The following is a 13,422-nucleotide window of genomic DNA, read 5'->3' on the forward strand; positions in this document are numbered from 1 at the left end:
TTTTTTTTTTTTTTTTTTTTTTTTTTTTCATTGCACGCTATCACGCCGTCCCGCCGGGGTAGTAAAGCGAGTCAGCGGGGTAGTAGGTCACCCGGGATTTTCGAAACGAAAGACGAGTCACGAGGATGCACGATGCATGGTCGTTCGAGTTTCACAGGGTGGAAGGAGAAGACGAAGGAGGTGAAAGCAGGTCGAACGGGAGATTTTATAAAGTTCCTTTTTCGCTGATAGCGAAGGAAAATAATGGTTCTTGACAAGGCATTCGGAAGAACTTGAGGTCTTCGATTAGCTTGGATTGTCGAGTTTAAGATCTCGGTTTAGATCTGAGAAAAGAATGATCAAAACGTTTCTAATACATTAGCCCCGAAATAGGATGATTTTGATATCAATTATATTTTTTTAATAACTCGAATTTTTTGAGAAACATTGGAAACATTTTTCATTGGAATGATTATGTATTATATAAGCGCGTGAAGCAACACAGTCTTTTAAGTTTCTCGTGCGAGAAGCAAAATTTCGGCAAAATATAACAACGCCCAACAGACGCTCGTGTCTTTTACGACAAAATCTTTCTTCGAGTGAAAGCGTCTTGGAAAGTGCGGAAAGAAAAAAAAATATTTATTTGTGTACATTCTAAAGTTAGAACAGAATGGACGGATAACTCCTCGAAGCACTCTGTATATCTATATCTTGTACACTCGCTCCGTATATACAATACATATATGTAGTGAAAAGAAAAAGACCTTGATTCCGGGATCTTCCGTTTACAATAATATTTCTTAGTAAAGAGAGACAAGTTCGAGATCATCGCCTACGAGCGCTCGGCGGAACAGGAAATTTACGCGATTCGCGACTCGATTTAACGAGCGATCGTGTTCGATTTGGCATACGTCCAATCGTCGAGGTTTAGAGAAGGGCAGCAACGAAACTCGCGGAGAGAAGGTAGCGCACGACGGAGGGAGAGAGACGCGAACACAGCGGGTGCGTGTCGAAAGGTGCGTTGTACTCAAACAAAGTGAGATATAATTAGATCGCGAGCATTGCGCATTCGCTCCCGCGGGAGCCCACGTGTGAAAGTCGCGCCCGTGCACCTCGGTCATCGCTAAAAAGATCTCCCGCGTCGATTCGTATGCGCGCGACTGGCTAAATAATTGACTTTTTAGGGGAGACGTTCCCTCCGCGTCGCGTCTCTCACGTGGCGCCCGAAACCGCCCCCAAAATAGAACATTGCGGTCTCTCGACGAGCCGAGAGAGATACGGCTCTCCGAGTGACTTCCTCTTTACCGATTTTTGTTTCTCGAAAAGAACAGTGGAACCAAGTTCGTGTAATATATATAATGTAGAATATTATATGACAATACTTATCTAACGTTTAACACTCTACCTCTCTTTGTTATACTAAATCACTTGATTATTATTTGTTATGCTTAAAATCAAATAATGTTTGTGAACATAATTGAAAAAAATTATCTATATATATATATATATATATATATATTTGAAGTCTAAATTTCCTAATATATAGATATGAATTTTGCGGTTTCGAAGAATGCATTTCGGAATTAATGGCATAGCATTCGATTTCATCAACGGATTTTACCAATAATTGATAGAAACAAATCAGACACGCTTTTTATAAATGTATAAATACGCGGATATCTTGTTACATAAACGTTCGAACAGTTTGCTGGCACCAATTTAATTTTCCTTGGAATGGTTGAACGCAAAAACTGTATAACTGGCGAACACGGAGAAAGATTCTGAACGGAGATCACATCATAGAGGGAGAGAGAGAGGGAGCGAGAGAGACGCGGCGCCTCGGCTGCATTCTGCAGCCCCCGTAAATAATGGAGGCGATTAAGCGTAATATAGGGTACACAGGCTATGCGCCGTAATATGGTCCGAAAGGGTACGATGTTTCTGGTGTCGCGCCCCAACCCTTGTCATGAAAATAGCCCTTAGCATCGAGAAGCGACGCGTGTGCCAACCTTTGCGAGCATACAGCGCGCAATATCGCAAGAAGTCATAGCTGAGCCGAGGAGGCTACATAAAACTGCACCCGACCAACACTTTCTTTCGCGCAATGGCGCGCTCGTTATTGATGTATATCGCGCTCGAGTTTTATTAGATTTCCCGATCGTCTTTCAGAGAATTGCATACGCTAAATTCGAGAAGCTTTGCTAAATTGCTATATATAAATTATATTTATATGGCGAATATTTGAAAGAATTTTAAAGACGTGAAAGAGATGAAAAGAACTACATGTATACCTTTCGCAAAAAAAAAAAAAAAAAAGCGAGATAATGTACTATCGAATTTTTTGTACAAAATCTGCGCGATATTTGGAAATTGCCGTACAAATGTCGCAGAATAAGGGTTCTAAGTCAGAGTAGATGCATCGAGCAGATTGGGAGACGGTGTAGGAAAGCGGTTTTTGTTCGCGCTTCCGAAGAGACCGGCATCCGACCTCATTTCCACAGTGTTCGGAGTCACTTCCGTTCTCGGATCATCGATTTTCGCCAAGATTCGCTTTGTTACCGTTCAGCTACCATCGAATGAGAGCCGCTGTCGCGTTGAGACTCATTGTCAGAGGTCTTGGCAACTTTAGGAGAGTGGGCGTTGCTGACGATGGTGTAGAGCGTCTGTCGGTAGTTCGTAGTTTTCGTACGATCATCGTCCGTGTGTGTGCGTGTGCACGCACGCATATATACATACACACTCGTATATGCACGCAAACGGACGCATCTACCTACGTGCATCCGTGCATACGTTGCATCGCGTTCCGACGTGAGAACCCGTTAGCGGAGATACCTTAATGCGTATCTCGCACTTGAGAGATACCTCCTACCCCGATTGTGTGTATATAACGCGCGATAACGCGGATTCCCTGTGAAGTGAAGTAATATCGATGCCATATGTGCAATACACGTTTGACTGTCTGTTGGAGATCGATGTGTAGGTACGTGATGCTCGTGCACGTATATATATATATATATATATATATATATATATATATGCGCCGATGCATATACGCTTGCAAGGCTAACCTTGTCTTTTATGCCACACGACGTCGTACGGTTTGGCTTCGGGGTCTTGCGTTATGTATCGATCTCTCGCGTAGAATGTTGTATCTCGACCGAGCTAAAGCTGCTCGAAAAAAAAAAGGAAGAAACATTTCTACAGACTTTTCGAAAATCAACGAGGCGAGGCACTTACAAGATTAAACGGGACACGCGCTAAAACGCATTTTCGATATATGATTTATACGATCGAATGTTTCGCAAGAGCTCGCATTTCGTCGGAGTGACGTCGAGAAATTCGAGTGCGCGGCAAGAAGTGTATCATCATCCGTTAAAATCGAATACAGACGGCCTTATGTAAGGGGACTCGCGTCTAAAGAACTGGATGCGGTCAATAAGTTGATTTTTGTGGTCAGGTAATTTCCTACGTGCGGAGTGACGTACCTCTGGAACTGCATATGAAAAACCGCGGGTGAAGAATTACATAACGAATACGTCTTAATTATACTCTTGTAAATGCCATAACCTTACGTCATTAAAATTTTTTTGCATATCCCTATCTAATTCAAATTATTCCACTTAATTATGATGCGAAATCTGAATGCAAAATTGGAAGAATTCGCCATCGATCTATCTGTCTCTGATGTTTTGTGAAGGACACGTATATTTAAAAAATATTTTTTTGCGCATTTTTGCCTCTAATATTAAATTTTCCGTAGATAAAAATATCAGCATTTGCAAAAATACTTTCACTTTCCTTGCGAGTTCCCCGCTCGTAAATCACGCTCGGCCTGCGTTTAATTCCCCCAAGTTCACGTACCCGGTGTTCGATAAATGCTCGGTGCACCGCGCATGATGTTAAGTTAGTACGTGCTTAAAGAGCCCAATCATCTAACAAGCAATCCAGCCGGGACATAAACGCTGAATGATGACGCTCTACCATTTTAGTTGTATATATGTATAGATAGATGCGCAACGAAAAAAGAAAGAGAGAGATATATATATTCCCTAACCAATCTATACCTGACTCTTGAGAACTTTTTGTGACATTTTATGTGGACAACGATATAATCGTAATCGATTCTAAACTTTTTGGAGTTGTATTCGCGATCGATTATTTAATTATAAATTGTTTGTAAGAAACAAAAAATTGTTGCGTCTTCTAATTTAATTCAAATAAAGATTAAATTAATTTTAGATTTTACGAGAGTTCGATTTTATTTTAGTTTAATTATTTAAGCGCGAGAGATTCTTACCGAGAATATCCATAATTGATGTTTTATGAAAATATCAGAATAAATCTAATCTTATAACAATGTTGTGTATATCGTATAGCGAGTACTACGATATAAATAGAAACTGCGACTCGTTTAAATTATGATTAGAGTTAATCGCGCTGATATCGGCCAATAGTTGATAGCATTGCTAACGCAGACCCTTTAGAATCCCGTGACAGCCATAATGATTAGCAGAATGCAAGGAGGAAATCCAGGCGGAAATCGGGATGACTAGCGGATGTTCCAAATTGCGGCTGAAGTAGTGCCATTTCCTCTATAAATCAATACCAGGTATAGTCGGACAAAACACGCACGATTAGGAATTAGCGATCACGCGATGGATTGCTAGTGAACCCTTTGGGCATTTTAGAGTCCGTCTCTTCTCGATATACCGTATATTATTTCCTTATCATAATTACACGTGTGCACACATTGATTAATTGTCAACTATTGATTTGTCTATATTCGCGATCGATTATACAAATTTATTTCTTTTTCCAATTTAATTGGAGAAATGTAAATATGTATCATGCACTAAATGCGCGGAATCGTGTTAAATTATAATGTACATATATACGTCGGAAGGTTAATGCATCGTTTCTTCGTGTCGCTTCGCACCTATACATATATCTCGTTTAAACGACGCCGAAGTTCACAATCGTAGATTTCAATTAGTCGCAACTGTGTACGCGTCTCTCGTCCGGCGCATCTCAAATGTAACAGCATGCATCAACGTCCGATGTTTACCGTAGGGTTGGAGTATCCCGGCGGCGGCGTGCGCGTAGTACATATAATCGAAATGCAAAACGGCACGGGTGCGTCTCTAGATCGATGATATTAGGCGTGATAAGTTATCTCCGGCTCGCCCCGTAATAACGGCACCACGGGAACGTGATTGATGCACTCGCGCTAGTAAGACACTAGGATCGCAGTTCGCACGGCATAATTAATCGCCGCTGCCAGATTAAACCTGCGGGGCTACAGAGATGTTGATGATTTTACTGAAATGCGGGACGCGGGAAAGGAAGAGGGGCGTAGTTTCTCGAACAGTTATGACCTTCGGGCGCCATTTGATTGTGATTTTGTAATCACGATCGCGTTCTAGAATCGCGTTTCGTTTTGCGAAATGAATCTAGAGATTCGGATTAGATTGTGGAAGCGACGAAAAGAGCGTGTGATTATTCTCCGAATAATTAATGCCGGTGATAAATCGATCCCAAATTTTGATCGAGTGATTAGGAGCGCTAATGATTATGGCAATCGATCATTAAAGCGGGGAATGAGTTACGATGGGCGAATTATTGTGTGCTACTCCCTCTCTCTCTCTCTCTCTTCCTCTCTCCTGGATAATTGAGTACCTGACCGATACTTCGTGCGAGACTTACGTGGATATGTAAAATTGAGCATAAAAATCCCCTTTCAAATCACGCCCTATGACCGTGCACACCGATATTACGGAGCATTATCATAACTACCGCAGCATTATGGCAATTTTCAATTTTGCCGCGCTCTCGATCGAGCCTTCTAAATGACTTCACTGCTACCATACTACGACGAAAGAAAAATTCGACGGATACACGAGGAGATTCGCCGAAGAGAGGAAGTCATCGGGAAATCCAGCTCGTGATATACATATATCGATCGCGCAGAGATTATTAAAGTTGACGCATCGCACGTTGAAATATGTTCAATTAAATCGTTTTCTTTTATAAAATTAGATAAATTAGTCATAATTACCTGTTTAATTATATCATACGAACAAGAACGCATACGATAAACCGGATTTATCGGATACGGTTCCGACCTGAATTTGCATCTCGAACTCACCTGAAAAAAGAAAAAAATCATATGTGTACTACAATACAAATTAATTGATCACACATATAACGACAGTCGTAAAATTCTTTTCAACGTGTAATTGTATAACTCTTTCGAGTAACAAAATGGTGTAACAAAAAGTTTATGCAAACTTTTATCGATGTTTTTTTACGATCGATTAGATCGATTAGATAGAGTAAAAGGGTAGAATCGTTTGGCGATTAGATACGGTGGTTTTATCGTGAGATCGAGTTCAAACAGTTTGCCTCTAAGTTTATCTCCGATAACGGTAAGATCGACAGGATTCCTTCACGAAAATAACGGAGAAGGGTGGCACGAAAGGTCTCGTTTCTCCCGAGACTGACACAGACTATAACAGAGTACAGATACTTCTCCCTCCGTTCTTTTCGTCAGAATTTACGCGAAATTTCAAATCGGTAAAACATTTCCCGAAATTTAAAACCACAAATTTGTTTTAAAAAATAACAAAGAATCAATGCGAAATATTTTAAATTCTACCCTCTAATTTAAAAACACAGTTCACGCGGAAAATATATGTGTTTTTTGTAAATAAAATAGAGATTTTATTTTCATCAATTTTTAAAGTATCATCGTTTATGCAATGTAAAAAAACTCGATATTAATGTTCGATTGTGATTTCTGATTTCGCTATTGCACGCTTTACTCTTTATATATACGCGTGCGGAGCTTTATCTTTTTTCCGCTCTTTAAACAGTGTCGTCATACACATTGCGCGCGATCAAACGGCAAGAGGGTGCAACTCTCCTCTTATTTTTCTCGCTCGCGCCCGTCATTTCGTTTCTCATCTCTCATTTCCTCAAAGAACCACGCAACCATCCTCGCTGCTTTTCACCCCGACCTTATTTCCATGGTCGCCGTCGTGTCGCGCATCGTCTCGCGAGCTTCCTGCGAGAGAAGACCGACTTCCAGGAACGTTACCTCTGACATTCGCGAAACGAAATGCATGCTGCGTCGCGTCGCCGAGAAAGAGATCGGAGCCGCGGGCACCGCATCGTAAACCGACTCTCGATGAGATTGCTCCGCTGCACCGAAGCAAGAATTCGAAAAGCGAAAAGTTCTCTGTGCGCGCATGCACGGCGGTGCTCTGATAGATCTGTGGAAAATTATTTCCAAAATTCTTTCTCCTCGCGCGGTCTTTTGTTGTATCTCGGTTTGCGCAGAACGATTCGCTAATAATATTAATTTTCCCCGCGTACAAAAAGGGATGGATATATAGTATTTTACAATTTATATTAATAAGTTTCCGCGCGCGCGTACTAGATTTCAATGATTTAACCTCTGTTTCCTGGAAATAACAAAAAGCTCTCTCTGTACGCATCACTCGTATAAAGTAATACCTTCCATGAAAATGAGCATGCAGCAAAACATTTATTCTATATACATATATGTTCAACAATAAATTCTTGACTTTATTAACATCGAATTTCTGGTTTTAATATCGAATTTTGATCACTGTGAATCTATGTGTCATTGGACAGAATTTTTAAAAGTTTCACGGAGAGATTGGTATTATTATATAAGTAATTAAAATTTTTTAAATATTGTTTGCGGATACTCTTTAAGAGTTGCACTCACTATAATTTGTAACAATTATAAAAGTCTCATGCGAAATGACTTATGGGCTTTAATATCGAATTTCCAAGAGTGCTATCATTCTTGCTTTCACGTCGTTGTAAAAGATGAGTAATATCCGAGTATTATACCTCTACCAGTACATTTTTCTTTATTTCCTTTTTTTTGTATCGCAGTTATATTTTAAAACTTTACAGAAATTGTAAAATGCGATAAACTAAATGTTTCAACGGATTACACAATTGTACTACTATGTGAATTGAATTAAATTCACTCTGTCACGATTCTTATTCGTGTCATTTGCTGAAGATTACCAACAGGCAATTCGGTGACCCAGTGGCTTCAGTTTTCGATCATTAAGAACGAACGATAAACTCGATAATGCTCGCAACCCCCTCAATCGCTGTGTTACAAATTATAGATCCATACATACAAACGCGTACACGTTCTCTCTCTCCCTACGAATTACTCGCGATGAATAACCATTACTTAAGTGCGAACAATACCGGCGGCCCAACCCAACACGCAACTGAATGTACAGTTTATACACGTGCATGCAAATACGGGTGAAACACAAGTGAGAAAAAACGAATTCGTTCGAAGAGACACGCCCGCCGAAACATCTTTCTCGCACCTTGGCAAAGTACAGTTTGTTTCGATTTAAAATTTATCTTTAAATATATACAAATGTGCCGCGAAATTTTGTCATAATTTAATAAAGTCCTTATACGAATTTTTGGACAATTAATTTTTTTATTTTATTTAATAGTTTATTCACACAGTAATTGTTTATTAATAATTTTTATTTTCTATATAACTTTTGAAACCTTCAAATTATAAATATAAAATTCCGAAGAAATAGCTAAACGATAATGCAAACACACATACACATATATATACGCCCTTTAATAACGTGAAAACTCGCAGATCTCCGTTACACATCTAGATTGGGCGAGCGCTACTAAGAATTCAATTAACGGTAATTATACGGTGACCCACCCCTCGTTACTTTTCCCTCGCTGCTATTTTCCCAACCCTCCGCGAGATCTCCCCACCCAATATAACTGCCGGCTCGGACGCAGTTGCAGGTGTATTCGTATGTGCAAAAGAGGGGAGCGAGTGAAGGAGAGTCCCTGCCAGAAAGTTTGCGCAAAGTCCCATTTGGGGTGGTTGAAACCGACCAGTCTTCCCGCGCTCCTTTCATCCCTTTCCCTCCCTCTCGGTCTTCTCCCTCGTTTCTTTCAGACCACCGCGAAAATGGGGGCTTGCATTTAATGCTCGACGGAAGGTCTTAAGAATTGGCCGCGGCATCCGTGGGTGTATACCGACTGGCTAATTGTGTGTTCCGAGTTTTGAGGTTACGGCGGGGTTGAATCGGCGCTTTTATTCCCGCGTCCCTTAGATAAGGGCGGTGGCGGTGGCGGCGAGGCCTGCCAAATCCGACGTTAGCCCCCGGTCTATAGGTGTTTCGAAATCCTCTTTACCGCGGCACGGTGCAATGAAAGGGCTGCAACGCGGACTTCCCCGGGAACTTTGGCCGCATATTTAATCTCCTGGCGCGCTTTCAAGAGGACACTATCTTTAAATAGGCGCCGTGCGAAATAAATTTCGACTTTAAATGGACATTTTCAAAATTATTCTAGTATTTTCATTAAACTCTCATTAAGATATTATGCTAAGAATTAGCTGAACTTTTAGTATGAATGATGAATAGGGAATGTATATAAATATATATATCGAGCTTTTAAGAAGATAATATTTGAAAAGCCGCACAAACTGTCAAATTGGTCTCAAAATTTAATAGATTAATTTGCAATAATATCTCTAATTATATATAAACTTGTATTTCAGTGAAGCAAAACTATTTAATCTTTTAGAAACATTACGATATGTTCCAGCACTAAAAGCACTTTAAAAATTGATAGCAAGAATTATTCTAAATATTCTAGTACATATATTATTAATATTTTAATATATATTAGACTGTATCAAATGTTATAAACGAATTAGATTCTTCAGCCTAATAGGAAATGAAATTAATTTCAATGAAACATTGATTTTTCCTTTCGAATCTTCGACTGATGCATATCAAAGAAATGATAAGAACCGATGTTATCAAATCAATTACAATTATTATCAAGATCTATTGGCAGCTCTTAAGATGACAGGAATTGATTCACATTGATGTTTTCTAGATACTATTATTACGTGTAACATCTTGCGAATACAAGTACAATTAATCGATCTTTGCAAGGATTTCTTAAGACATTTCAGTCGAAAAACGACAAGCTTGTAAGCTTCTTTTTCACTGACGATTTTTTTTTTTTTTTTTTTTTTTTTCGTTTTACACAATTTTGGCGTGCGCCCGTCAGTATGCAGTCGGACGTACATATGTCGAATGAACAGGCAGTTATCGCCGGTAAATTTCGACGCGCGCGATATGTAATATCAATTAAAGCGCGCAGCCATAACTATGCTGCGAGGGGAAAGCTCGTGTCGAAATACCGTAGCGAATATTTTCCAATTCTGTGCGCAGTTGGGGAAAAAATCACGAGAGAGGTGAAAAAAAACGGGACAGAGATAGAGCGCACCCGTTTTTATTGAGTTTGCAAAAAACATATTCGTTTTCCGCGTACTTCCGCGAACACCTTCCGCTTTCTCCCCCACACCCCCTTCCGCCCTTCTCCATCTCTCTCACTCTCATCCCTCTATTCCCGTTTTTCTATCCTCTCTATTGGCAGTGACGTCCTATCCGCCGCGCCATCCACCAGAAGAGAGACAGCTCACCTAGTAGGGGAAGATAAAACAATTTGATAAATCGCTCGTGGCGCGAGGGGTTGCGCCGCCCTTTACTCCCGTGTCATTGTGTACCGTGAACTATATATACACACGTTATACTCGTTCGGAAACTCGTCGTGGGTTAACCGTTAAAGCCGCGCGGCAGCGTACCGTACCGTAGATAAGTGTTAGGTATCAACTTGTTGCATTAATTACAGCGGGAAGGCTATTAGCCATCGATTCGCGCGAGACCTCGCCACTCTATGTAGTTAGCTCTCTTCCACGTTTCTCCGCACGTGGTCTCGCGCGCGCACAGGGTGTACGTGCACGTGCAAATATTCAAACACAGCAGATACAGCATATACGCAGATCCTCCGCAACTTTTCGCGGCGTGACATGTAACTCAAGTGCGAAATACCGGAAGTTGTATACGCGAAGATTCGCGATCGAGAGCGACCATTATCGGAAATCGACGATGAAATGATTCATCAATCGCGTGAAGTAATTAAAAGTTGTACAATTATAATTTGAAACTATAATACGATATTAATTATTGCGGAGCTTGTCAAATCTCATTAGTATGAAACAACAAGTGCGCGCGTTGATTTTATTTATATTTAACAAATAATTACGAGATACGCGAAACGTTACTGGTAAGGCGATGATAGAAAATTCTCCTTGGAGAGAAAGATCCGGCCGCACGCGCACCGAATGGTTTTGCACATTTTTTATGATGCCGCATTCGCTTCGGATGCACTTTGAGCGAAAGGAAGGTGTTTGCAGGAGCGGATACGTGAACCGGAAGTGGTCGCTAACACCGCGCCTGGCTGCCGGCAATTACGCGGACCCATCTCTATCAACTCGACAACGCGCGCGAGTGTAAATTCTCATGTGTATTTAGGTCCCCGGTCTGGATAGCGCGTGTATGCGCGTATATCGTGACGCGGTTACTCCTCGTACATGTTTACAATAGGTATGTGTGTATGCGTGTATATGCGCGTTTGTATGTATGCGTTTGACGGCCGGATGAAAAAAAAAAAAAAAAGCGCGCTATATTCCCTCTCTTTCTCCCCTTTCGTCCCGACGGTCGACTCACCTTGATAATGCGAGATATCACGCAAATGCACAAGTAAACACGTGCACGCGTGCATTTCGTACGTATACGTGAGACGGCAGGAGGAAAGAGAGGCCAGTAGGTATCCGCAACTAGAGACTCGCCACTCTGCTTCCATAACGCGGTCGACGGATGATTTGAAATTAATTATCCCGTTTTTCTCTATCTCTCGCGATACCCCGCGCGATTTTTTTTAATTTTTAAAAAACACTCGATTACATCAAATAGTCGCTATACTTTGTTGACTTTTGAAGTTATCGAATAACCGAGTCGCATTATGATGTGGAAGAGTGATCCGCACTTTAATCGTCGTGCAAGCACATTTTGTAATGATGATATGTTTGCGAAAGCTTCGGTAGATAGGGATTCCTGGGACACAAACCAACCCTCTTCATTTCCCGAATGCCAATGTAGAACGTTGACATGCCAACGTTCGATTACAAATGAGAAAGGGAACACCCGATGCCCGTGGCATCATTAGCGCGATCGGAGTCGGTTTCTGCGAGTCACGTGTATCGTTGTGTGCGCATATATGGTATCGAGTTACGCGAATAAATTCAAAAAGGTCGATATTTTGAAATGCCATCGCCAGGGGTTGACCGGGGGCTATTTTGAGTGTGCCGTACGTAACTACGTAGAGAGAGAGGCAGAGACAGAGTATGGTGTGCATATGTGTCTGTATGTGAAAGAGAAAAAGCGAGAGGGAGGGAGAGAGAGAGAGAGAGAGAGAGAGAGAACCCGAACACACCACCCGTCAATAATCCACTGAATAAACTATCGTCTACCCCCGCCTGCACAAGCCACCCACCCGTCCACCACACAACTCCACTCAAGCGCCACGTACAGCCAAGGCATATATCACACACACGAGGCCTGCGCATGCCTGTGTACGATCGTAGGTATCGTGCACGCATATATGGAACGGTACGTGCTAATATATGTACCGCGCGGAGGTCTGAACGGACATACATTGAGCGCACGTGTGTGATGTGGCGGGAGATGGGAGGGTGGAGACCGTAAACTCGACCAAAGCGCGAGGTAATCACGCGGAGAAGACGCGACGCGATGGCTACAAACGGGAAAATTTCTGCCGAATTCGCGAAGGGGAAGAAGAAACTTGACGTCGAACTCTAAAGATATATATTCGGAGAATAATTATGTAATTTTATTTCTAGCTTTCAAAGAATTCATTATTAATTGTTACGTAATTTCAATAATATCAGGAAAGAGATGTGTAACAATTTTTTACGAAATTTTAATAAACTTGATGATGCATATCTTAAATAGCTTCGCAGGCATCATATCCTCGATGGAAATGCGTAATGTTTATTTAATTAGCTTCCTTGTTCGGGCTCAAGCGTTTGTCGGTGCAGCGCTGGCGAGTCACCTATATACGAAGAGCGCGATGTATTATTGACACCGCAACCCCCAATGTAGCCTGCCACCGCCAACCCTCTATGTGCGCTCCCTTGTTCGGAATCGGACAGGTATATGCGCATATATGCACGCACGAGTACATATCCGCACACGCACACGCACACACACACACACATATATATATATATATATATAATATACATATATGTATATGTATATGTCTGGGCATTAGTACCGGGTGGCAAGTTGCAAACTGGCCGACTTGCCGTTCTTGCCTCTCTTTCGCGCGTTCACGACGACTGTCATACGAAATGTCGCGTAAAGTGCGGTCATTATGCGTCGCGGCGTTTAACTCGTCGCGCATCGATTTTTCTTATCGAAGCGTCTCGGCGCGGCGGCGAGAAAAAGAAACTTTGTCTCTCGC

At 41.4% G+C, this 13,422-nt stretch overlaps 1 protein-coding gene across 3 annotated transcripts in view; it reads right to left on the minus strand.

Moving 5' to 3' along the window:
- Positions 1–13,422, minus strand: part of LOC114930055 (uncharacterized) — a 72,319-nt gene that overhangs the window by 46,704 nt on the left and 12,193 nt on the right. For 2 of the 3 annotated variants that reach the window (XM_085486254.1, XM_085486253.1), the window contains exon 2: positions 6,035–6,124. The exons of the other annotated variant lie outside the window; for it this stretch is intronic. In XM_085486254.1, the coding sequence (XP_085342380.1) occupies positions 6,035–6,124 (90 nt within the window). The remainder of the gene's footprint in view (positions 1–6,034; positions 6,125–13,422) is intronic. 3 annotated transcript variants of the gene reach the window in all.

The sequence above is a fragment of the Nylanderia fulva genome, unplaced genomic scaffold, assembly GCF_048542155.1.
Source record: "Nylanderia fulva isolate GAGA-0341 unplaced genomic scaffold, ASM4854215v1 Scaffold41, whole genome shotgun sequence".
NCBI classification, from domain to species: domain Eukaryota; kingdom Metazoa; phylum Arthropoda; class Insecta; order Hymenoptera; family Formicidae; genus Nylanderia; species Nylanderia fulva.